At 40.6% G+C, this 27,369-nt stretch overlaps 1 protein-coding gene across 1 annotated transcript; it reads right to left on the reverse strand.

Annotated features, from left to right (window-relative positions):
* Positions 1-397: 397 nt before the first annotated feature.
* On the reverse strand, positions 398-26,510 carry btaf1 (BTAF1 RNA polymerase II, B-TFIID transcription factor-associated). Its single transcript, XM_023276679.3, has 38 exons — positions 26,093-26,510; positions 24,346-24,469; positions 23,892-24,006; positions 23,453-23,596; positions 22,566-22,765; positions 20,423-20,556; positions 19,995-20,124; positions 19,785-19,853; positions 18,517-18,606; positions 18,338-18,433; positions 17,234-17,410; positions 16,849-16,989; positions 16,582-16,706; positions 16,009-16,129; positions 15,677-15,781; positions 15,317-15,466; positions 14,502-14,644; positions 14,180-14,354; positions 13,879-14,082; positions 13,088-13,508; positions 12,721-12,905; positions 12,472-12,628; positions 11,566-11,675; positions 11,099-11,300; positions 10,765-10,913; positions 10,512-10,664; positions 9,830-9,951; positions 7,544-7,711; positions 7,293-7,370; positions 7,078-7,207; positions 6,858-6,999; positions 5,966-6,096; positions 5,509-5,631; positions 4,847-4,999; positions 4,325-4,536; positions 4,027-4,186; positions 3,505-3,675; positions 398-1,497 (listed from the first exon to the last, which is right to left on the reverse strand). The coding sequence occupies exons 1-38, from the start codon at positions 26,104-26,106 to the stop codon at positions 1,348-1,350; spliced, it is 5,574 nt and encodes a 1,857-aa protein (XP_023132447.1). The 5' UTR covers positions 26,107-26,510; the 3' UTR covers positions 398-1,347.
* Positions 26,511-27,369: the final 859 nt, after the last annotated feature.

Genomic DNA, 27,369 nt, shown 5'->3' on the forward strand with positions numbered 1-27,369 from the left:
AAAGCCATCTGTCTGAATTTATGTAACTTTAATTTACCTCTTGATTACATCCAAAAACATTGTCTTTAGTTAACAAAAAATGCGTCCAATATTCAAAAACCTATGTTCAAGATGAAAAATTCAAATAGGACAGTCAAACTTGTCCTTTAATCTACGGCCTTTCTTGGTTTCCATAGATTTCAGTCTTTGAGAATAATCTCTAATGAGTGACTCCCTAAAGCTCTCTAAACTACAACTTCATCTGTCTGCAGCAAATGGTCCTTAAATGTGCATATTTGGGTCAAAATTCAACTAATGTGATCACATTTTACATTCATTTATGTCGCTAGTAATATTATTCCTGGATGTACAACGGCGCCATCTACTGGCCGTCACGGTTCAAAGACAATAAGAAAAATTTGTACTTCAAAGGTTTGTTGAATTTATTACAATTCCACGATCATAAACAAAAAGCAGCAATTACAGAAATATGTACAAGTCTATTTTTTCTTTTTAAAATACTTGTGGCAAGTTTCAGGTACCAGTCTAAGCTTGGCCCCTTATTCAGTCTCTGTAATGCTGCTTCAGGTGCAGTGCGATCCCTGGTCATTTCTACACGTGGAGGAGCCGGACGCCACCGAGAAAACCGTCTCTCCTCCACCACCTCCTGAACAGACTCTCCCTGGGCGGAGAAGCGGAGTCGACTTGTCATGGCGCAAACGGCTCCGGAGCTCAGCGGTCACCGGTGTGCTATAAAAAGCCTGATGACATCCTGTGGCTTCTTCGTACTCTCACCCAGTTTCCCTTTGTTGTACAAAAACATGTTTGTATCCAGCAGTCAGAGAGGTGCTGACAGGTGTGGCTGGGTATAGGGATGTTTTTAAGACTTCGTGACGAGGGGTGGGAGGGAGGTGCGACTGTGTAATGGCGTCTGAAGCAGTTAACACTGTACATTAGAACAATGTGGGAGGAGGGTGGTGGTCTGGAGAAGTAGCACCTGCTGCTGTAATCATGATGGAGGAGTGTAATTATGATACACTGTGTGCTTGAGAGACGCTGATGTTAACTAGTGTACGTGATGTTTGTCGGAGGGGTTTTATTCTGTCAGATACTCTTTTAAGGGCATGTTGATGGCCTGGGTGGTGAATTATCGAATGTCTGACACTGTTCAGGAATATTAGAAAAAAAATGTTTAGAAGAAAATCAATTTTAGAACAATAAAAATTGCTCTTGTTTTGGCTGTTTGACGGTGTTGATGGACGTTGTGGGAGTGGGGCAGCAGCCGGGGGGGTTTCTTCAGGCTCTGACCAGGTCCTGCTTGGTCAGCAGATGAGATGACTGACGGAGGCTGGATGCAGTGGTACAGTGCTACTGCAGGGAGTGCATGAAGTTGTCCAGGTTGTACTCTGTGTCGTACTGCTGCTGGTCCCATAACTCTCCCAGGCCGTCCAGCACCGACTTCATGGAGGCCTTCCCTGAGGTTGACGGGGGCTGCTCACTTCTGTCGCCCTTATCATCCTGAAACACATTGAAATGGAGCCACACATGCATGTTCCATAAGGAATGTCAACAATACAGAGGAATGTGAGCTGACAGGCTTTTGACAGCTGTTTCTGTCTAGTTGGGTAAAAAATAATACAAACACTACCAGGGTTTGTGTTTGTCCTCAGCTTGAGGAAGCAATGTCACAGACAGACCTCATGTATTTCTAAATCACTTTCTGCGAGTGAAGATTTACTAGCAGGAGAAGGAAAATTGTGGCCTTTTAACACGGATGGATTTTTTCTTATCAGTGTTATCCTGCTGTACAGGCTGCATTTACACCCAGCTGATGTGGTCCAGACAACCGCATCACCTTCTGGTCACAATGCATTTAGTGAGCGTTCACGTTTTTCCTTTTTCCGACAGGATATACAGACATTTCCAGACAGCATGCTAATAGCAGGTGTCTGACTACTATGACTAGCTATTTTAACATTTAATAGCTAAACTGAATATGCATTGCATTCTTCCTAGTTAAAAAGAGCATTGAAAATATAGACAATGTCATTTCAGACATCCACATCATTGCCACTAAAAATCTACAATTCACCTGCAGATATCCACATTGTGAGCTGAATAACGACTAGTATTACTTGCAGTTTCAGACACCTTCTGTTTAAAAGTCTGTAATCTCTCTCTATTCAAGATAACTATGCTCACAAATTTAGGGATCTTAAATTAAGTTTGAAGTAGTCAGAAGGATGGAGATATATTGAAATGGAATGGGGTTAAACTGATATTATCGATATTTCAACCTCTACATAGTAAAAATGTGATTACACAGAACTTGAATTAGAGCTTAGGCTGGGCACAACGATGCTGCAGATAACTGTAGTTACATCAGAAGCCACAGCAAGTGGGAAGTGGCTTTGCTTTACAAACATGGTACAGTACTGCAACTGCCCATGACCAGCTGTTTTACTGCCATGTCAGGGCATCCTGAGACTGGAGATACAGTACATTTAGACCACAAGTTTACAGCGAACAAAGTTTTTGGTGCTGATGAGTCCTTCCTTCCTGCTACGACTAGAACTCATCAAAATGATGCTGTTTATACAAGTTTGGAGTCACTTAGAAATGTCCTTATTTTTGAAAGAAAGCATTTTTTTTCAGTGAAGATAACATTAAATGAATCAGAAATACAGTCTAGACATTGTTAATGTGGTAAATGACTATTCTAGCTGGAAACAGCTGATTTTTTAATGGAATATCTACATAGAGGTACAGAGGAACATTTCCAGCAACCATCACTCCTGTGTTCTAATGCTACATTGTGTTAGCTAATGGTGTTGAAAGGCTAATTGATGATTAGAAACCCTTGTGCAGTTATGTTAGCACATGAATAAAAGTGTGAGTTTTCATGGAAAACATGAAATTGTCTGGGTGACCCCAAACGTTTGAACAGTAGTGTATTTGTAATTTTAATTCAGGATAGTCAAATTCAGCTTTAAATGCAATGGCTACTGTCTATACAAATGTCACTCAACGCTAATAAAGTTGAACAAAATCACACTTCTGCAGATTAAAGAAAATATTCTGCCATGAAATATACTTAACAGCATATACAGTCACTCATGCACTGTCAGCAGCAAATTAACTCCTTTTGGTCTTAATAAATTGTTAGGTGTTTGAGTGGTTTTATTGTTGTTTTCATAGTGACTCCAAACTTCTTTTCTAAATGTATATATTTTATGCCTGACACAAAAGCTGTATCTACTTTAAACTTTTATGGTAATACGAATGGAGCAGATCATGAATAACATCCCACAATTGCAACTCATGTCTGATAAATGCCTTCTTCTAAGCACAGAAAATTCCAATTGATTTACACTGTGCTGAAGGGAAACACAATGCACAATGTACATACCTCATGACTGACATTAAGACAAAAAGATCTGACATATTAATTAATGGGAGACGTGTGTCGTTACCAATTGTTTTCCTGCTCTGTCGAGGTGGGACAGAAACAGTCAGAGATCTCACCTTGTCCAGAGTGAAGAGGTTGAGGAGCTGGTCTGTGCCCATGCTCTGCAGGCTGGTGTTCTCTTGGCTGATAATGGTGTTGGCAATGCTCATTTTGAATTTCTGCAGTCCCATTATCTTCTCCTCCAGTGTGCCTCGTGTAATCAGCCTGTACACATTCACCACTCGTTTCTGTACAAAGCAGACACAATGATAAAAGGTAAAGAAAAAATTTGATTTCGTTTTTCCTGGGTTCATTTTGCAACACTAGTTTCAGGCAAGACCGGCAGTTTCACGCAGTCTAAAACTGGTCTATGGCTATTTAATAACTTTTCAAGAAAACACTAATGAACAAGTTGTTTCATACTGCAGGAGGACAGTGGATTTAAAATATATCAAAGCAAATAGTGAACAGTATTGGAATATCGAGCCTGTGACGTAGTCTTGGACTATCTGACTTCAACTACACATTTCCATTTGATACTGTATGCAGCCGTGTGCGTTCTCCATTCTGCTCTATGTAATATTATCCAGCAACAGTACCTGTCCTATTCTATGAGCACGATCCATGGCCTGCAGATCCCTCATGGGGTTCCAGTCATGCTCCACAAACACCACAGTATCTGCACCTGTCAGGTTCAACCCCAGACCACCCACATGAGTGGTCAGCAGCAGCACATCAATGGATGGATCATTGTTAAACCTGAGGTGCAGAGAGAAGAGAGCCGGGATAAAGAATTGGATTTCAGTCTCACATTCACCCAACAGGCAGCACGAGGCAGAGTGCTGAACCAAACTAAAACTGACTGAGAAAAAGTGACGTAAAGATCAAATCAAGAACCTGGAAACAATGGAGTGACGCAGGCCAGCCTGCACGCTGCCGTCCAGCCTCAGGTAGGTGACAGCGGGCAGTTTGGGTTTCAGCAGGTCGTGCTCAACGATGTCCAGCATACTCTTCAGCTGACAGAAAATTAGCACTCGATGCTGGGCCACCACTGCCTCAGTGCCCCCCTCTGATCCTCCACCACCACCGAGACCACAGTCCAGCAGCAACTGGAGGGCAGAAACATGAAGTAGATGAGTTCTATATACATATTTTTTTTTATAAAGGCTGAGGAAACATTTGTGATATCAGACCCAAGCAACCCAACTGACCAAAGATGTGTTCTTCATTCTAAATGAAGCAACTGACTTTACATCTCTACTTCCCACTTCTCTCCATTTTCAAGAAACATATCAACTGAATGAAACTTGGCATTGCACATAAGTAAGGAGGAGAGACATTTCTTTTCAAAAATATGTTATACAAAAGCATGAACTACATGACAAAGCTGATTAAACGGCAGGCTTCCCAGAACATCACCTGCTTGAGAGCGGAGAGTTTAGGCGCATGCTGAATGTCCCGCAGACTCGAGTTTTGACCTGCCAGCTGTTCGGTGATGCGTTTGTACTCTGGATGCTGCGAGGTCAAGACCAAACTTGGGTGGTTGCACAGTTTCCGTAGGTACTGCAGCGCCTGAAACAATGTAGATATTAACAATGAGTATTAACAAGTAATGATTCCAAACCAATAGACGCATTTGTGAAAGTAAATTAAACATTTAGCCTAAATGGAAATGCATTCAAAGAATCGTTTGCCTTTTCTGAGTTAACAGCAGCAACGTATTCACTTAAAGGTAACCTGTGGGGTTTATGACATCTAGTTTTAATGCATGGACCTTTCTCTGGTTTGCACTGTGTTCTGCCAATAGTTCTCAACTTTTCCACTGATTTGCATGTGGCAATAATGCACCAACATATACAAGCTTTTAGGAAACACTGGCCTTGTAAAGATTTTATATGAGAGAAATTCTATTCAGAACATTTGTTACACATTAAGAATATATACAGTAGGTTTCAATGAGAAAAACATTGACTGTAAACAAAAACTCTGTTCACATTGATGTTTTTTTTCTTATCAGAGAACCCCACAGGGCATCTCTAACTAGAGCAGGTTTATATTTGATGCCAGCAAAAATCCTGTACCTGGAAGACATGGCCAGTTGCTTTCAGTTTGGGCTTTTCCTCTTCCTCTGTAGAGGCCACAGAGATGCTGTCCTCCACACTGGCCTTGGCTCTAGACTTTGCAAAGTCTTCATATAACTGAACCTGCACATAACAAGAAAACATACCAGGCTGTTACTCTAAGGTTGTGGCCATAGCAAGTTGCAGTATCTGTGGAAAAAACATTTCTAAATCACTTCCTACCTAAAACTTTGTAAACAGATATTTCTCTTAAAATGCATTACACCAACTTGGAAGACCTTTATCTGAGCTTTATTATCATTCCTACTTAATAGAAAAGGCAGAGGCAATCCTGACCAGCAATAAAAATGCAAAGCTGAAGCACTGAGACAAGAGGTAAATTCCTCACATCATTTCAGTGTTGACTGTGACAGAAAGAAAATTGCTGAACAGATCTTCATAAAGGGATCACAAGTACCTGTAGAGGGCTCAGGTTGCAGTAATAGTCCTGAATGATTTTAGGAGGAAGATCCTGAAGGACATCCTCCTTCATCCTCCTCAGAAGGAAGGGCAGCACTTGTCGATGCAGGGCCTCCATAGCCAGGACACCTACAAGAAGAAACCAATATTAACCACAGATCATGTTTCACACTTAACCTTATGAGCCTTTCGCTATTTTCAGGGTAATTTCTCTCTCTGTATATTGAACATCTTACCTTGGTAATTGTACATGCTAGCCATGCTGTACCTTGTTTTGAAACTCTGAGGCTGTGACTTGTTTTTTAGTCAACACTATCCAGATTATCCACAATTCAATTAAATAATTGCCTTTTTTTTTAAATAATAGTCTTGAATCAAGGAAAAAATATGTTTAGTATTATAATGTTTTACATGTATCTCAACATAAAATGAAGGTAGTATAAATATCTTTTCATAATCCTCTAGAGGAGAAAGATATCAAATCTGGCAAAATCAGAAAGATGCTATCGATGTAATCTTTACATTGTACAGATATTCCCAGGAGTCATTTTAACAAGAGTAATGGGATTTAAAGATGGATGTACAGTTACATGAAGGCTGCAGCTAGAATTAAATGTGATGTAAATTCAAAATGAGTGCTGAACTTCGTTGCAAAGACAAACAGCTACTAGCGTTAGAAAAGTCAGCTTGTGATATTTTATTTACTGTGCGATACACCTCGTTGCAATAAATACTTGGAGATCAATTTAATCCAGAAGAATGAATTTGGATTCAAAGTGCCGGGCTCTGAGGGTTAAGCCATAAGCAAAATTAAATGGAATGCCTGAAAATGTAACATTCAGATAAGTTCAGAAAACTGCAGTATTTTGAAAGACAGGGAACTGACATACCGGCCTCCTGTTCCCGTGAGGAGCTTTTGGCGTCTCGACTGGCTAGGATTGGTTTACCGTAGCGAGCGGCAAACTGACGTTCTGTTCCAAGGAAGCCCGGCATAAGGAAGTCGAACAACGACCACAATTCCAGGACATTGTTCTGAGGACAGAGTGTGAATGGTCATGCTGTGACTAGCAAATGCACAAAGAAAGAAGGTAAATCTCCACAGTGCCTCACCTGAATGGGTGTTCCTGACAAGATGACTCGGAAGTTGGCTGCCAACTGTTTGATGGCTTTGGAAAGTTTGGTTTTCCCATTTTTGATGACATGACCCTCATCAAGGATACAGTAATTAAATTTTATATTCCTGAAAAAAAATAAGAAAAATATCATTAAACAACAGTATCTACCTCCATCACACAAAAATCAGACATACGCAGAACAGTACTCACCTAAAAAAGTCAATGTCATTTCGCACAACATCGTAAGAAGCTACTATAAGATTGTGTTTCTTTACTTGATGTTGCAACCTGAAAAAGAAAATGTTCACTTAGCTTCAACAATTCTCTTAAGATGATGTAAATTTTTGAAATTGTCTTCAGACACACAAAAAAAGTTCTTCACTTCTTCCATTTTGAAAGAAACTCTAAAAGCAAGGACATGAATCATATTCCTGCAAAAAAACACTCTGACTAATACTTACCGCATCCGTTCTGTAGGAGGCCCAGTGTAGTGCAGAGGGTTGAGGTACTCTTTGGTGCAAAACTTGCCTACTTCGTCCACCCAGTGGCCAGTCAGTGTGGGAGGACACACCACCAGAGAGGGCATGGGGCTGCAGTCTGCAGCCTTAGTCTTGGCATATTCCTGTGCCCTAAATAACACATGCAGCTGGCTGAGTCACGCTTCCTTACACAGAACTTCAAATATGTGGGATAATGAGTGTCTTAAAGAACACTGATCAAGATGAGATCCAAGAAGTGCATCAAACATGGAGAAACCATGGCTGAAGTCGTTCTGGAGAACAATCTTGTGAGTGATATTGCATCTGAATGGAACAACATATCACGTACAGTGCATCCAGAAAGTTTCCCCATCTCTTCATTTTTTCCACATTTTGTTATGTTACAGCCTCATTCCAAAATGAAATAAATTAATTTTTTCCCCTCAAAATTCTATACACAATATCCCATAATCTCAAAGTGAAAAATGACATAACTATTCACACCACTGACTCAACACTTTGTTGAAGCACCTTTGGCAGCGATTACAGCCTCCAGTCTTCTTGGGTATGATGCCACAAGCTTGGCACACATTCTCTCAAGCTGAATTAAGTTGGATGAAGAGCGTCAGTGCACAGCTATTTTCAGGTCTTTCCAGAGATGTTCAATCAGGTTCAAGTCTGAGCTCTGGCTGGGTCACCCAAGGACATTCAGAGCGTTGTCCAGAAGCCACTCCTTTACTCATACTGGCTATGTGCTTAGGGGTCATTGTACTGCTGAAAGGTGAACCTTTGCCCCAGTCTGAGGTCCAGAGCGCTCTCGAGCGGGTTTTCATCAACGATCTCTCTGTACTTTGCTGCATTCATCTTTCACTTGATCCTGAATAGTCTCTCAGTTCCTGCCGCTGAAAAACTTCTCCACAGCATGATGCTGCCACCACCATGCTTCACTGTAGGGATGGTATTGCTCAGGTGATGAGCATTACCTGGTTTTCTCCAGACATGATGCATGGCATTCAGGCCAAAGAGTTCAATCTTGGTTTCATAAGACCAGAGAATTTCGTTTCTTGTAGCCTGAGAGCCCTTTAGGTGCCTGTTTGCAAATTTCAAGCAGGCTGGCATGTGCATTGTGCATTGTGCTGAGGAGTGGCTTCCATCTGGCCACTCCACCATAAAGGCCTAATTGGTGGAGTGCTACAGAAATGGTTGTCCTTCTGGAAGGTTCTCCAATCTCCAGAGAGGGATGCTGGAGCTCTGTCAGAGTAACCATCATCATTCTTCCTTCCAATCACATATCAACAACATCATTCGGTCCGCATATTTCCACCGCTGCAACATCAATCATCTCCTCTCTCTGCCTCTCTTCAAATCCAGATTCAAAACTCACCTGCTCAAGACTATTTATTCTCTCTAATTGCCTCTTTATTTATCATTTTTATCTTGATGTATGTTCTTTATCTGTTCTGTTGTATTTGTTTTTCTTATAAAGCGACCTTGGGTGTCAAGAAATGCGCTTACAAATAAAATGTATTATAATTATTATTACCATTAGGTTCTTAGTCACCTCCCTGAACAAGGCCCTTCTCCCCCAGTTGCTCATTTTGGCCGGGTGGCCAGTCCTGGGAACAATCCTGGTGGTTCCAAACTGCTTCCATTTACAAAAGATGGAAACCACTGTGTTCTTTGGGACCTTCAATGTTGCAGAGATTTTTCTGTACCCTTCCCCAGATCTGTGCCTCTATACAATCCAGTCTCAGAGGTCTACAGATGATTCCTTTGACTTCATGGCTTGGTTTGTGCTCTGACATGCACTGTAAGCTGTGGGACCTCATATAGACAGGTGTGTGCCTTTCCAAATCATGTCCAATCAACTGAATTTACCACAGGTAGACTCCAATTTGTAGAAACGTTTCAAGGATGATCAATAGAAACAGGATGCACCTCAGCTCAATTTTGAGTATTAGAGTAAAGGGTGTGAATATTTATGCATATGTGATATTTGAGTGTTTTATTTGTAATACATTCACAAAATTGCCTAAAAACCATTTTTCACTTTGTCGTTATGGGGTATTGTGCATAGAATTTTGAAGGAAAAAATTAATTTTGCAATGAGGCTGAAACATAACAAAATGTGGAAAAAGTGAAGTCGTATGAATACTTTCCAGATGCACTATATATGTCAAATTGCAGATGGAGAGAAGTCGGTGAGCTGCCACTGTCCAGCTGAAAGTCAAGCACAGTAACACTGATGGTGCTGTTTGGACTCAGTACCTGAGGTAATGATCGCCTGCCAGAATGCAGATGGACTGCAGTGTCTTGCCGAGCCCCATGTCATCACACAGAATCCCATGCAGCTTGTATTTGTTAAGGAATGACAGCCAGTTTACTCCATCCTGCAGGATGAGACAGAGTAACAATTCAACAACATTATGAGAATGTCATAGTTCCATGTGGTAATTGTATACTGTTAAAAGATTGATTGAAAAAAATATATATCCACACATTTTTGATGGAAACATCAGGAAAATAACCTCTTCACTGAAACTTTTCAAGGTTACTTAGTCATGATAGCAAGGTTGAATACCTGGCTGCAATGCGTTGACTAAAAATGCAGCATGTGTAGCAGCATTCAAAACAGGATGATTGCACAGTTTCAGCAAATAGATGGATGGCTGGTCTCAACAGATCTGCCACCTACTAACATTTTCCAAGAACCAGCACATTTATCCTATCTTACATTTTTAAATGTACTGTGTCAAGAAAAATATTTGTTGTCAGCATCTCTATAGTCTGCTATGCCAGCCTGCGGTATGTAAAGCAAACTCTCTTTCCTGGTGTAGAATATTTATTGCATTGGAGCTGATGCAGTGAAGTGTTCCAAAAGTTGTGTAAATGTGTGAAAATGTCCAGTGGATGGGCATTGTTCATCTGTTGCTTGGACACTGACACACACCTGTTGGTACTTCCTGAGCTCAGCTTTAATGGGCACAGGGATCTTATAGTTCTCCAACTTTCTGCCATCTAGCAGCTGCTCCAAGAAGTGGCGCTCTCTGGCTTTCTGGCGGATCAGGTCAGCTGACATGTCGGGAGGATCTGGTATACCTGCCTGGTAGAGCATTAAAATATTACCTTCACAATCAAAATGTCACAGAATAACATTATATCACTGCTTAAAAAGTGCATTTTAGCTTGCTGAGTGCTTATACCTCTAGCGGCAGCAGGCGAATGAGCGTAGCAAAGCACTGTGTGGCCATGAAGCGAATGCTATCGCTGGGGTCACTCATACGTCCCAGCACTGGTACTACCAGCAGCACGATGTAGGGCACAATGTCCACATCTAGCTGCTCCATGACACCTGCAGAGATGTTTGTCAAGGACAGTGCTGTACAGAAATAAGAGCAATGCTTCTAATCCTAAGCATCTCACACTTAAAGCCACACTTACACTCAGAAATAGTATAACTACATATCTGTTACAACTTTTTTTTTGAGTAGGCCCAAAAAAAGAATTAAGAAAAGCCGAACAGTTACTGAAGGATACAGGCTAAAGCCTCGATGGCACCTTCCTGTTTTGTGCAGTCATCAATAGCAGCTAACCAGGGTAGTACATACTCAAGGAAATTGTTCATGGTCTCCAGTGTGGCTATCTTACTGAGCACACCCACACAGCGGGCTGCCATGTGGCGCACTGCTGTGTATGGGTGTTGTAGGCATGTAAACAGATGGGGTAGGTGCTCCAGTAGCTATACAAAAAAAAACAAAAAAGGAAAAACATGAGCAGAGTAGAGGCTGAATAAAAAGCTTGCATTCTAACAGTCACCTTTATGAACATCATTTGGGAAATCTTGCTGCTATGGTGAATGCTGATGCACTACAGTAGGGAACTAACTATTGACACAGACACAGAAGCCCTGCTATGATGAAATTACATTTTGAATTCATGATAACAATGTAGTAAATTGTATTATAAAAGCACAATAAGCAATCCTACTGGAGTGGCAGACTTACCAAAGGTCTGAGTTCAGCAGCCATGGCTCCTGCCATGACCTCCAGCACTTGCAGAGAGTTGACCAATTCCTGAGCTGCAGTGTCTCCCCTCTCCAGCTGGACCTGCCTATCTAGAACACACAAGAGATGCACAGTGACTCAAAGTACCAACGACATACTGGACATTTTGAACTTCCTGAAATGTGGAATCATGGATTGTACTGAGCAGATAATCTTGGTGAAATAAAGTTAAGTGAATTGATGTAGACAGAAAAAATACAGTCTTTCTCATATCTGAAGTTACTTGAGACCTTCGTGCAGTCTAGATGCTAAAAACCAAGTTAGATTGATTAGTGAATGAGCCAAAGGCATCTACAAATTCAAACTGAACTTTGAATCTAAAACTGTACAGTTCAACATAATAAAGTCCCAAACCTGAAAAGAGATTCTAATGCTTACTGGTCAGGTGTTTATACACAACACACTAAAATGTGTGAACATCCATCCATTATCTATACACCGCTTAATCCTCACTAGGGTCGCGGGGGGGGGGGGGGGGGGAGCTGACTTAGGGCGAAGGCAGGGGACACCCTAGACAGGTCGTCAGTCTGTCACAGGGCTACATACAGAGACAATAACTCACACATTCACACCTACGGGCAATTTAGAATGATCAATTAACCTCAGCATATTTTTGGATGGTGGGAGGAAGCCGGAGTACCCGGAGAGAACCCACGCATGCACAGGGAGAACATGCAAACTCCATGCAGAAAGATCCCGGGAAAGCCGGGACGCGAACCAGGGATCTTCTCGCTGCAAGGCGAAAAGTGCTAACCACTACACCACTGTGCAGCCCATGTGTGAACAGTGGCTGCTATATTGTACAAAGAGTTGTGGCCAAAAAAATGTCTAAGATTAAATTTTTACCAATGCACCGATTTTCCGTCGCTACTGTCCTCAGTGGCCCCACTGTGTTCTCCCAGAGGTATGGCAGAGTCCTGGTGAGTTCTGCACCAAAGTGCCTGGCAACAGTTGTTAGGGAGAACTCTGCCCCTCGCCTCTGAATAAGAAATGGCTTCTTGCTCTAAAACGAAACCACATTAAAAACAGATGATGCAACATGATATTGATATGAACTAAATGCAAGGAAAATGTACTTTCAGTAGGCCTCTGTACCTCATCGTTATCAGTGCTGATGGTGCTGCCGGGAGGAAGCTCTGTGGAGGGGGTCTTTGGTGCTTTAGGGGCTGGACCTCTTTTACTGGTGATAGCAAATGCAGCCCTTTGGTGCCGGTACAGGGTGATGATACCTCGAGTTTTGTTGACCGTGTGATGCATGCCATCTTTGTCCAAACCACTCCCTAATATTGCAAAAAAATTAGAGACAAGCATGAAAACAAAATTTTTTTTCAGTGCTGGGACATGATTTTAGTATTCAGTCACTCATGAAGTATATCAGTCCAATGGGTCAACATCAATAAAGACCTAACTTTAAAAGCCCACTGGTAGCGGACTAGCTGAGTAAACGTACAAAAAGTCTTACCTTTGGCATTTTCCTGTGTGGGGGGTACGGGGCAAGCAGATGAGGGTGTGACTGCAGAGTCCACGCAGGCCGAGGCACAGAGGTTTTTGATGATTTTGGAGTTGGGGCAGGGCGAGCGTCCAGCACACTGCTGCAGCAGCTTGGCTATAAAAGAAGCAGCATAACCCTGGATCAGGGTGTTCTCCTCCCTCTTAATGGCCTCCATCAGAGGCCTGACCAGGGGGTTGAGTTTGTCAGGAAGCACTTGCAGATTAATCACTGCACAGGCCGTGACCATGTGAACACGCAGATGCAGCTGCTGCCACTCTGCGCTGGTCTCCATCACTGTTGCTTGAGCCTGCTGTCGTTTACTGTCCAGTGCCTGTCCCTGCTTGGACTTCACATTTAGACCCGCTGTTGACTCTGCAAAGATGGTGGTTACCTAGGAAACAAGAGGGAAGAGCATGCGTGTGACTGGAAAGACTGGGATGGAAGTAATTTGTTACAGAGTGCGATATGCATTAACCTCAGAAACAAAGAAACAGCTGGGCAGCATAAATACCAAAGCTGTCTGACACACAGGATGTAGATTGCAGTTAAAATTACAAGACAGAGTTTGACTTAATATTCTTGTTCAAAAATCATAAATGGTTTGATACAAGCATGATACCCCTCTCCCCATTAATCTAAATCACAGTCAAGACTTAAGATTTCTCTGTAGATTGTGGAGGCCAGTAAAAGCTGTTGTTTAATCTGATAAAGGGTTAGTGTTTAAATGTACCAAGTGGTTGTGTTTGTGTGTATGGATTTACCAGTTCATTGGCTTGATCAATGGTGAAAACACTGCAACTGAGGCGGTCTTGAAGGTCTATGTGGGCATCAGCTAGCAGCGCAATTAGCTGCTTACATTCATTCTGCATGCGTGTGAAGGGGATGGCAATCTCATCGTAATACAATTGCTCAGACAGAATGGCCAGGAGACGAGGCTGCACCATAGATGACACCAGCTGACAGTCCTGAAAGGAACGAAGAAATGTACTGAGCCTCTAAATGCCTGATTCTGGTATGTTCATAAACCATATTTGCTCCACACTAAAACTACATTTTTTTTACCTTCTGCAGTGAAGCCCACTCGCAAATCACCAAAGACACTGCTGTGCGCTGCAGGGCAGACTTGGAGTTGAGGTGGAAGAGCAACAGTTGACCCAAAGACTCAGCTGGTCTGATCTCCTGAGATGCAGCATTGAGCTGAGGGTCACATATACACCTACACAGAGCTCCCAGCAATCTGGAATAAAGAGTTACAAAGAGAGCAGAGAAAAGCTGTCAAAGCTATTATTCACCATTTCAAGTTTCTTCATTTCTTGAGACAAAATCAAGTTGACCTAAAGATTATAACTGATCATTTATTTGTAATTAAACTATCAACACTTACTTAGCAGCCATGAGTCGAGCACGAACCACCACATAGTCCCTTGTCACAGGGTCATCCGTTACCGTCTCTGCACCGGCTATATATTCCTGAACCGTTTCTTTCACCTGACAGTTCCCTTGACGTGCCTTTGTCCCAGCCTTATCCTGTTGCATGCACACAACATTAATTATTACGGTTAGTATAGCTAAAAAACAAAACTGCATCTCCACATAAATTTCATGTTGTTACAAATGAAAGGAGGCCAAGTAACAACCACGGTCTTGAAAACATTAAATTAAAACACTTGTCTTCTTCAAGTACAAGCTGAATCAGTTTGGTGCACGCAAAGCAAAGCTATTCTTAGTCTCCCTCAGTTCAGTTACACTTCATTAAACAAACAGTAATTAAGGTACCTGCTGGGCTGAACGTGCTTCTCTTTCACATTTTTATTTCCTCTCTCAGTCAATTCAGATTGTTAAAGCTGCTCTGACTGAAACATACAGACTACAGCTGTAAGATATCTCTCTTAACTTCACCTAGTCTGTCGCTTAGCAACCACAGTGAGATGCTTTGATTTTGTGCATCACGGAGTTACTTTCATTACTTGTACAAATTTGTTCATGTAACTAGCAGGAGAAGCACCCAACCATCCTGAGTCAAGTTAAACAGACTTTTAAAAACAGGCTTTAACAGCAAGTTTCCACAATAATAAACATAAAATATCCTTGCCAGCTATTTTACATGAGCATCATTTTGCATTTAGGGACATAACCAATGAAAGATTAGCAGAAAATAAAACAATATGAGAACAAAACTCTGGTTTAAAAGTGCCCAACCTTGGAGCGGGCTTTGACCTCCAGCAGCATGTTCAGGTCTATAGGTATGTGAGAGGCCTGCATCATTAGACAGAGCCAGGCACCCATCCATGGACAGCTGGCTGCTACCACATACTGTTGGGGGGCCTGAGTCAATAACTCCATCCATACCTGCACACAGAGAGACACATTAACAACACAAGGCAAAACCCACAATGTCCTCCACATAAGACTTGTCCAAGTACAAAAACAATGACAATGTAAGACTGGAATTAGCAGTGTTGCATCATCTATTTTGTTCCACTTGTTTTTCATAATCAAACTTGGACCATGTTTGTAAATTTAGTCATCAGAAATAGTTCTGTGGGTCATACAACAAACCTTCTGGATCAGTTCAAGGATTTCTTCATTGCTCTCCAGTATGCAGGACTGAAAGATGTGCCGGAGCATATCTTGTAGGATGGGATTTATCCACTCTGCACAACTCTGAAGAACCCAGAACATGAAAACAACCTTATTAGGGACACAACACATTATCCAGCATTTATGCTGTAAACTAAAAAAAGTTTCAACAGCAACACTGGGCAATATGAATACAAACATTGAATTGTAATATATTTCTGGTACTGTTAAATACTGCATCAAAAAAAAAAAGTTTGAGTGTATTTTGGCAAAGAGTAAAGGAACATCAAAATGCCCTTGGTCACATTTACCTGATCAGCTTTAGACAGAAGTGTGAATAGAGTTTCCAGCGCTGCCCGTCTTACTGATGATATAGTGTGTCTCAAGAACGGCCAAACCCGAGGAACTAGAACAGTTAGTGACTGCTGCGTTCTAGAGGGAAAAATATAGTGTGTCACTAAAAGTAGAAAGTCACTCAAAAGTTGGAGACATACAATATTATTAATTTTTTAAAAAAACAAACAAAAAAATGAACAAAATAAAACATTACAAAACATGTACAAGCTATATTTAAAGATTTAAAGATTCCACCCTCATTGTATTTTGTGTTTGTGGCAAACTGGCTCTGTGGTGTTCTGTTCTGTGTCTGATATTGTGCTTTTAAGAAAATAAAGTTGTTTTTAAAAGGTAAGATGTTGAAAAGTACTGTTATTTAAAGTGTCTGCTAGTGAGTCGGCACTGACTTTCTGTAGTAATTAGGGATGTCTTGAAAATTGATTTGATGGAATTAAGTCAATGCTAAAACAATGTACCTTAGCCTGTAAAGTTTCAATAAATACTGTATCATCTTCTGATGGCTAATGGCATGCCCTTCAGAGACTGACCTGCACTGTCCGACCTGTGGATAAGTGAGCAACGAGGACAGCAAAGTCATTATACTGTTGGTGGAAGCTGTGAGGTCGTCCAATCCCAAAAGAGCATCCCATAGTGTGTCCACTATGAAGGGTACCTGAGAGAGAGAGAGCAGATTTTGCATCTCAATTAAGACATCTAAAACAAGCACAAAATGAAAAATAACTACGCACAGGTGACACACTTAAACACAGACAGTAAATTGAAAAGACACACTGATAACTAGTTTTGCCTCTAACCTTGTTGGGCTGTAGCTGCACCAAGCCTTCCACCACAGGGATGAGTGCTGCTGCTGCCACAGCCCTCACATCGTCATCTAGGTCTTGTAAGCCTTCTGTGATAGCTGGGAGAACCCGGGGCAGTAAAACAGCTATCAAGTCCTGAGACACCAAGGAACAGATAGGTCAAATCAGCATAGATGCATTATTGTGACATCAGAAAGAAATAGCCTTTACAGTGTCATCCTTCCACATGGAGCACATTTGGTTCCATATCAAAAAAGAGATTTGTGACCATGCATATATCCTCCCACCTCTACAATTTATATTCATGACCATATGTTACATACATAGCAGAACCCTGCTGCGCTTATTCAATTTCATATATACACAGAACAGGTGGTACCTGACGAACAGCCAGGGCATACTTTATGCCCAGCAGGCCTCCATGACGGACCTCCCACTGATCCTCTTTCAGCAGCTTCAGCAGGACATCTACTGTCATGGAAACACCAGTTTCATTCATGTGGCGAAGGGCCACTCCAAGTGTCTGAGCACATGTCTCTCTGACAGGAGCCACCACCTATCAAAGGGAGAGAAATATAGAATAAATACAACCCACAAAAATACGAGTGGAATGACTTGACTTAGTGGTTTGCCAAAGAATCTGGCTAGCATTGATCCTGTAGGCCAGCCAGCTTTAATGAATTTAACATATAGTGCTATTTGATTACATACACGTGAAACTGTCATGTAGACATTTCTTTATGTCTGAATCACTGGTCCTAAAACCAATAAGGTCAAATTCACAGCTTAGTTTGTCCTCGATTCCTCAAACTAAATTTTAGGATGCCCAGTGTTTTTAAATCTAGTCAGGATATGATGTCTCTTAATCTACTTGCAAGATCAAGAGGTTTATTGTCATATGCACAGAAAAACAAGACAAATACATTGTACAATGAAATATCTAAACTGACAACAGTAGTGGTCGTTAAGTGTATTGTACATTATAATAAACCTTGGTTTGAATGAAGAAACTACAGAACAACCCTTTTACAGGCATGTTTTTAAAGTCATGTATTAACTTAATATACTGAGATAAGAATATCTGTCACCTCTTAGACATGGAAAGCAGCAGCACCAAATGTTATATAAGGACATGCAAGAAACTAACATGTTAAAGAGGGTAAATTAGAAAGTTTATCCTAATTTATCTTGTTACAACGCCCCTCTACCTAACTGACATTTTTCAGCTCATTGCTTTGTGAGAGGAAATAATGTATGAAAGAAAGGAAAAAACAAAACTACTTTACCCAGAACAGAATCATGGCATGACACACAATAATTAAGCAACACCAATCAGATATTTGTTCAGTGAAAAACAATGACATTACCCAAAAAAATGCTGCTCAACTTCATTACACTGCATGTCTCAGTAGCAACATGTCAATGAGTGTTAGCACTGTCAGAGGTGCCATTCAGTTATTCACCAAAAAAATTAAGACCGTACCTCATCAGATACAAAATCTCCAAAGCGGTCCAGAGCAAAGACACAGAGCAGCCGGATGACCACGTCCTCTATCCACTCCTGATGCTGTCGCAACATCTAAACCAAAATGTCAAGACGTTTGGTGTCATTTTTTAAAAACAAACTATTAATAAACACTAGAGGGTATGGCTAACATGTACCTGTTCTGCAGTGCTTCCGACCAGCTTCCCACCCCCAGCACCATGGGACTTGAGAATTTCTCTAAGACCTGTACCTGCACCATGACGAACCTGTAAACAAATGCACATAATACAGTTATTTTAAGTTTACATATATTTGACATGGTCGTATTTTAAAAAGGGTTAATCCGAATTCTGTGCAAGGAAAGCTTTACAGTTTTGGTAGAAAGTGAAAAAAAGCTCAAAAAATATTATGTTTGACCATATAGATTATTCACAATGGATTTGGTCATTATGTATAATGTGAAATTGTCCTTGGTAAATCACTGGTGTTACTTTCACATCATCTATCCAACTATCCATCCTTAGTGGTAGAAGGAGCAGACAAAAGTTCTAATGGAGACTGCTGGGTCTGGGACTTTATTTATTTTTATTTTATTCATTTATTTGATCTGGGACCATGCAATTATCATAGAACACATAGAACTGATGCATTACATATAGAGTGTGTAGCATTGAGCTAATTTGCAACTCCCGTCCCTGGTTGGGCTTTCAAGTAAAAGTAAAAACTTTTGCAATGCTGCAGGGCTGGACCCGAACATCCTAATATCTGAATATTCGGTCCTGACGTTGGTATCGGGATATTAATTTTGAGATGCGGCGCGATCGGTATTCGTCTCGTGAATTCGCCCAACGTGTCCCCCCCGTCTGACGTTACTATACGAACCGATCCTAATATTCACCTCGCCCCCCTGACCCCGACCCTAAAACACTGAGTGTAAACAGCAGTTTTTCTAACCTGTCTGCATTCCTCAGTAATTTGTGTAGTGGGATCACTGGCTGAAATAGTTTTACTTTCAGAAACCATATTGATATGGACAGGCACACGTTGGTCTGCTCCAAGTCTGTTTTTATTGTTTCAGCATGAAATTACCAGGTAGAATGCTTTTGATGCTCTTCCTCCTAACTACTACCAAGGTAATAACGATAGCAGGTAGAGTGGACTCAGTGCCCTGTGTTCCATTTCGTTAATCTAAATATCCTTGCGACCAATTATTTGGTTGGGGAGTAGGGATGATTCGGGCAAACCTTGTCTTTACTAACCACAAGCCCTGCTGTCAATCAGTTTAAAAATCACAGGCTCCAATCCTAAAGTGTCGTTTTGTGGTTTTAACTACCCTTTGTTTTGATCACCTTTTGGACTGTGCCTCTAATTCAGTTAAACTGTACATCCTCAACTGTTTACTATCAAAAAATATGTATCATATAAATTTTTTTTTTTTTTTTACCTCCCATGAAGGATTGAAGAGGTCATTGCAGAGCTCCTCACAGAAGCTCTCCAGAGGCCACTCATGTGTCTGAAGACAATGCATTGAGATATCAGCCATGTCATCACATTACATCACACATATAAAGATGTCATTTATAACAATTATAGCAATTAATTTGCTAAAATTTCCCACCAAGGCTTTATTAACTGTTTTTTTTTTATTCCTTACCTCCTCTAAAAGACTGGAGTTATCTGGAACATTGTCGATTAAGACTTTATGCTCTGTTGCCGGTTGGTCAATAACCACATTGGTTGTTTTTCTTCGTTTCTCCTCAGGTTCACCCTCAAAACTGTCGTTACTAAAGGTTGAAGAGAAAGTAGAGTCATTTTATCATCAGAACTGAAGTCAGACTTCATATAATATGATGAAATGTGCAAACAAAACCTCTCAAAAACCTTAAATATGGCAATAATAAAAATACAATAGTGGCTGTACATGATGAAATAAATAGTTCAATAGGCATGGTTTAGTTTAGAATCCAGAATGAGTCACACTTCGGTCTGTTTTTCAAGAGAAGAAGCTAATATATGATGATAAAAATCTCCAATCATAATCAAACTGTGTGTGTTGCAGGTGCACAGTATGCATAATTGTACCTCTTTTCATTAGGATCTATGTCTCTGGATCTTTGTTTTGCCACAAGTTTAGCCATCCTCTTAGCCTTATTCTTTTGGCGACTGCTCATGCCTGGCCGGAACTCTGAGTCAATCAATTCGGCAGCTTGAATGGGCTGAAAACAAAACAGTGGAGTTTGAAATATTACACAAACAATCATTCATCATCATCTGCACTACAGTGTAGGGTGGAATACTTTAACACATACATTCTCTAGTTCAAACGTCATGGATTTCCCTAGGTGCTTCAAATAAACCTAAACTCCCAGCCCTTCCAGGCTTACTACATTCTCTGTGTCTGTTCACACGCACGCTATTGTTATTGTTTTATACTATGTGTGACGTTCTGCAGTCACATGTCAGTAAATCAAACCCCATACCGCCAGTTTCATTTCGACTTCCCATCGGAGGATTATTATTTATAGCATGTTTGATGCACTACATATTGATGATGAATAAAAAATGCAACTGAGCCACTGTATAACCACAGAGACTACACTGACAGAGTAACTTTAAATACGTGCAGCACTTCGCAAGAGAAAAAAGGTTGGAGGATCAGACAGCACGACCCAAAACCAAATCTAGAAACACAAAAATTGCCATGGTTTTATTCATAACTAGCAGAGAAAAGACTGGCTCACTAAAATACTGTCAGGTCAAAGAGCTGGCACAATAAAAAAAAATAATTCAATAAATCTTTCTGAAGCAATATCCTGTTCAGACAGGCCCTTATACCGCAATGCATTAGGTGTACAAAAACATAAGATGTTACAAGTTACATTTGCAATTAGGGCCTGCATAGCCCTACGGCAAGAGACTGTCAGGGTGAGACAAGCTATTGCCTGCCTTCCCTTTCTTTAACAAATCTACCTATACTTGAACAGGTAAAGTTATGACCTTAAGCCACAGCACAGGGGTGTCGGACAAAGTATACACAATCTGACAGTAAGAGACCGTTCATGTGCTTTACGAAGCAGCAACAATAAATTATTAAAACTAACACTTGAGAGCATTCAGAGGCAGCTTTGGTAGTTTACCTCAATAGTTTAGTAATCCAAAAGACATGTAGTGCTGGCTCAAAGGTCTGGTACATGAAAGTGAGGGATAGGTAAGAAAGAATGTCTTAAGAAAAGAATTGACATTGGTTTTTTTGTCATTTCTCCTCTATCATTCTTCACTTTTAAGTAAAAACATTGAATGCAGGACTTTTTCTTTGGCAGTGTTTTTTACTGTGCAGCATTAATAGTTTTACTTAGGAAAACTGTTACAGTACTTCTTTTATCACTGTCAATACCAACATACAGTTAGAGAGAGTGGGGATAAAAAGAAAGACAAGGGTTTGCCTGCAGCCCCACAATAATTAAATCCTGTCTTGCTCCAAGCACTCTGAAAACTGTAAACTGTAACTTTAAACTGAATGTGAACAACAGTTTAAATGATGCTCTAGCCACTTCAAACTGAATTCATGAATGCTGAGCAATCAGCTGGCTAATGGTCACTGGGAATCATTAATCCATGGATGCATAATCCAGTTAACCTTGTGTGTGTACTCCATGCTGCTACCATCCATAACGTAGCTGAGTTAATGAGAGCCAAACTAGGAGCCAGGAAATTGTAAGGCAACAGTGCATTTCTCCACCTGTGTGTTAAAAACTTCTCTGGATGTTTCCATAGAGTCTTTTTCATATGATCTCATATGAAAAAGACTTTTTACACTAGTGGCACCGCATATTATCAAGATCGACTCCAGAGAAGTGTAACTACACTTGTGGATGTTTACTGCTCGCCACCATTGAGACTAAGAGCAGCGTCTGTGTGTGTGCAACTGTGTTTGGTACTGCAGTGTCTGACAGAGAGCTGCTGCAACTTGCACAGAGAGAATTTCGAAAATGCATCTTCGACAAATTAGAAACAGAGCTGGTGATATAAAATGTGCAAGATAATGTGAATGTGGCAACAATTAATAGGAAATCTATTTTCAGAATCTCTCAAATACTGATAGCAAAACCAAAAACACTGCAACTCATCAATCCTCCTGTCTTTAGTAATTTAGCCCTGAGACCCATTTAATACCAGGTTTTGGTACCCACTCCTTTCCAAGGTAATGGCCTAAAATAAAACCTACCACATGGTTGCGGGAGCTGGATCCAGCTGAGGCTTTGCTTCCATGGGCTCTGACTCCACTGGGTTGGCAGGTATAGTCTAGGTCCTCGTCATTGAACAGGTCCTCTGTGTCCATACCAATAGCAGCACCCATGTCCAGGCCCAACTTCTTCTGAAGAAGTTTTCTCTGGCGGGCAAGACGTTCCTTGGTATCCATCTCACCTAAGAACAAGTCAAAGAAGGTCAGGGGGAACTTTTGGATACAATGAGAAATAGTACAAGAGTACTTTGGGGCCAGTGAGGACTTATGTGTATGTGAAAAATAGAGTGTAATTCTGAAGTACAGGTAGGGGAAAAAAATGGCAAGTGCTGGGACCACAAATAATACAGGAACAGCATCATAAATAGCTCTGAATGTCACCTAGAACTTGCTAAATTTAGTAAACTGCAACAGTAAAGGGGACCTTGACTGAGAGGTGAAAACAGATCAAAGGGAAGCAATGACTGGTTCAACATAATGCAGGGATCTACAGACAGGATGTTCAAATTCAAATGACCATCAAAAGATAAGAATGAGCAGCTTTCCCTATTTAAACTGCATTCAAATTCATGACCAAGTAACTTTGCTGCTAGCGTGGATTTATGTTTACATCAGAATCAACTTCAGATATTGGCAGTGATGTTGTTGTTAACCATCATAGTTGATTACCATATTTCATAACACAAATGTGAGCAATATTAGGGACAGGGAGTAAATCTGTTGCACAAAGTTTGCTTAGACACAATCCTTTAAATCCATCAAAGTCAGATACAACCAAACACAAGGTTGTACAGGTTCAAATGTGTGTATGTGTGAGAGTGTGTAACAGTGTGAATGTCACCGCAGCTGAAAAAACAGTCATTACAAACCAGTTTTGTCATCCTGCAGCTCAAATTCAACCCCAGCAGATCCCAGCAGAGATGCACCATGTTTGAGCAGACGGGAGATATCAAAGTGGTAGAAGCTCAACCGGTTACAAGAGGAGTCCTCTGGAGATAAGTCTTCACAAGATTCTATAGGAAACAAACCAAAGAGTTTCATCAATGCACATTTGTCTCTTTAACTATTTCATAAGTTTCGGGTCATGTCAACACTAATGCATTTCATGCAGACCAAGCTTATGTTTTCCACACCAAGAACCAGTGCTATTCTGAAATTGACATCTAAGAATGGTGGTTTTGATGGAACCATGTTAGACAAAAACATAGTATGGTCAAACTATACTACAACCGGGAGTGCGAGGACCGGCTTTACATCACTCAAATGCAGAGAATTTAAATGTTTCAATGAAAGAGAGTTTCAGCTCACCTTTTTTAGGGTTGGGAGATGGGTTCCACTCAGGAATATTCTTCACTATGGCCTCTACAGCTTGACCTGCGGCTATACGAGTGTCCCAGTTGGGACTCCTTAGATAGGTCAAGACCTTGCAATTGACAAAAAATGATGTCACTGATTACTTTACACAACAGCTTGAATCAAAACTATATGAAGTAAAGAGAGAAGGAAAGACACATAACACGGTGTGATTGCTTTCTGTTTCCTTGCTAAAACATTAAGAAAGTTTGTTCCAGTTGCAATGTGACATTCACATAAAATAAATTCAATCCACCTGCTGGTACAGAAAGAAGCAGAAACAGGTAACTGATCTGCTGTCAAACATTGGACAGTTATACGTTATTCATATTCCACACATCTGACTGCAGGAGCATCCAAGTTGACATAGTTAAGATTGTTAGTACAAGGATATATCAAACACACACACCTTTGACAAAAGGTTATTAAGTTCATGTGGGTGTAGTTTGACCACTTCTCCAAGCTGTTGGGCTGCTGCTTTCCTGGTTACTGGTGTTGTTCCGGTGTCAAGCAGGATAAACAAACGATCAAGTCTAAAAGACAGGTGAAAATAAAACCAAACAAGGTCAAACAACAAATTACAGCCCATGAACAATGCACAGCACTGACCAAAAACCTCTTTGCCTGTTGTTCGTGCTCTACAGTACAAGGATCTTTGGATTTAAAAACAACTTCTTAACAGAAGTATCACAATTCCGTGTCACTGGCTTTGTCTAATGATCCTGGTCTTTCACTGAGGTCATTAGCAGTCTATTAATAAAGAGGAGTGGATTAGTGATGTGTAAGGCATGACCCTAAGTGCTACAAATACTTAAGCTGTTCTACAGATGAGCTTACTCTTCTATGTGAAATCAGAAAGAGCTAGGAACACACTGAATTAGACATATAGTTGTACTTTTTAAAATGTGTATCAGTATAAAGCAACTGTATGTCTCTTTTGGATTCTTGAGAACGTTTCACCTCTCATTCAAAAGACTTCTTCAATTCACCTTTTAAAATGAGGACATGCTGCACATTGTTACACTTTGTTACAAGCAGTTTTACAAATTGTGTGCTAAATTTGCATTCAACAAACTGTGACACTAACAAGTGTCATTGTTCCAGCCACTGACGATTAGAAAACTAACACAACTAGCTGAATCTCCTCAGGTAGCCAGCCAATTGGGATATTTCACATTTATAAACACATGTGCTGCAATAATGTGATTGTGAGCTAAAAACTGATTGTGTGCCTCACTTTAAAGCAGTATTGTCCACTTTGCAGACATCTACAGCTGGTCTTATATACATCAAGCAGTCATAAAGTGCAAACGCATAATTTCATGTCTGTGGCAACAGCAAAAGAGCATCTTTGCAAATCTTTCTTGTAACTGTGATCAAAAATGTTAGTTTCTTGAGTAATTGGTCATGCATTTAGAATAATTATAGGCAATATTATAGTAGTTATAGTTCTGTACTCAATATTTGGACTCTTAGTGTGTGGTATGTCTAAAATGCTTGTTTATACTGAAATAAACTTGACATGTATGGGTTTTATAGATAAAATAAATAAATTGGCTCTTTGCAATTATCCTATGGACCAAACTCTTTCAAATTAAACCCTCATGAATGAAAACAAGTCGTTTTAATGCATTGTTAATACCTCAGTCACAATGTAAGGGCTGCAATCAATTTTTGGCGTGTGGAAAACAGCATTACATGAGTTGAATTAGTCCGTTAAAGCAATTTCAACCGCAAAAACAATTACATCGGTTACCACGTAGGACACAGTGGAGAAATTCATGCAGACATGACAACTGACGGAAATCAGTTTATGGAAGGCGATGCCTTTTTGGCACAACACCGGCTTCACTGGCATAACTTCATCACAACGTTAGTTAACCTGTACTTAACGGCAGAGCATCAGCAGGAGACTGTGGAACACTAAAATGTGTATTTAATTTTCACGGTATTTGGTACTTGCAGTGAAAATGACTCAAAACTGAGTTGGAGCGACAAGTGACTAAGTCACAACATAACGTTACACTGGCTGTTAGTCGGCCGTCGCCATGCTATTCTCTGCCAAATCAAAAGCTAGTGGGGATTAGCAAGTTAGCTAGCTAATTGTTTAAAAAAAGTCGGACAGATAAAACAGAGTCAGAACAGATATTTCTTACCTTGATACAGCCATGGCCAGTTACTGTGTGGACTTTTACGTCCAGCTTTCAACAGGCAGTCAGTAATTTGAGACTTTTCCTCTTATGCTGTTTCCAACGCGACAGATAACAGCAAACGAAGTCATTAGCTAGTTAGCAGCTAACGGTAGCTAGCACAGGCCCGGGCTGTGTGCGTTTGACCAGCCCAACTCTGTCTGCCGAAGATAGCCAGTTCACAACCGATTCATGTCTTCAAAGTTGTCCCTGTTGTCCCACTGGAACCTTGTCTGGCAAAATATTGACAAATACCATCAGTGTAAAGCTCAATTTATCCTTCAGAGCTCTTCGCGGATAAATATTTTAACCTGATAAGATTTAAAGAGTTATTTAGTCGCACGTTGAGGGCGACCCAGAAGACTGTTTTTATATGAGGAGCCATCTTGCATTTATTCCTTCCTCCATAGCAGGCGGAGGCTGATTGGCTACAAGCATCCAGGAGAGCCAATCAGAAGGCACGTTAAAAGAGGAAACGAATGGAGAGAAAAAACTGAAAAGGAATAGTTTTCTTTTTTTTCTCAGTCATGTCAGGCACGTTGTTGCACGCTACACTTTAGTGTATTTAAATACACATTCATAAATGCAACAAAGAAAAAAATCACATGAAAAGCACATTATATATATGCAGTGTACATGTGAAAGCCTGATATCATTGAAATTGAAGGTGCCTTTAATATAGTCACCTTATTTTGGACTTTTTTATTTTCCTGTATTTTCTCATTTTAAATTTTTTTTCTGCTGTTCATGCTTTTTTACTATTTTTGTGGATGTTGCTTACAGTAAAGCTGAACGCTGAGCTGACCATGGTCCTGAAAACGCTAATCTTCTCACTTTCACTCTTTTGCTTCAGCCTTGGGTTAAGAAAGACAAAGACTTGTATTTTAGCAAAAACCGCAAGTGCCATTCAGTAAAGGTTAATCATGCTTGGTGTTCCAAATAGCCACTGTTTAGGTGGCATTAGGTAAGATTAGAATACTGGGAAAATATGCAGATATCCATCCATCCATTATCTACACACTGCTTCATCCTCATTTGGATCGCTGGGGGGCTTTAGTCTATCCCTGCTGACTTAGGGTGAAGGCAGGGGGGCCAACCGGTACAGGTCACCAGTCTATCACAGGGCTACACATAGAGACAAATAATCACACTCACATTCACACCTACGAACAATTTAGAGTTACACATCAACCTCAGCATGTCTTTGGACTGTGTGAGGAAGCCAGATTACCTGGAGGAAACCC

The sequence above is a fragment of the Amphiprion ocellaris genome, chromosome 16 (genome assembly GCF_022539595.1).
Source record: "Amphiprion ocellaris isolate individual 3 ecotype Okinawa chromosome 16, ASM2253959v1, whole genome shotgun sequence".
Classification (NCBI taxonomy): Eukaryota; Metazoa; Chordata; class Actinopteri; family Pomacentridae; genus Amphiprion; species Amphiprion ocellaris.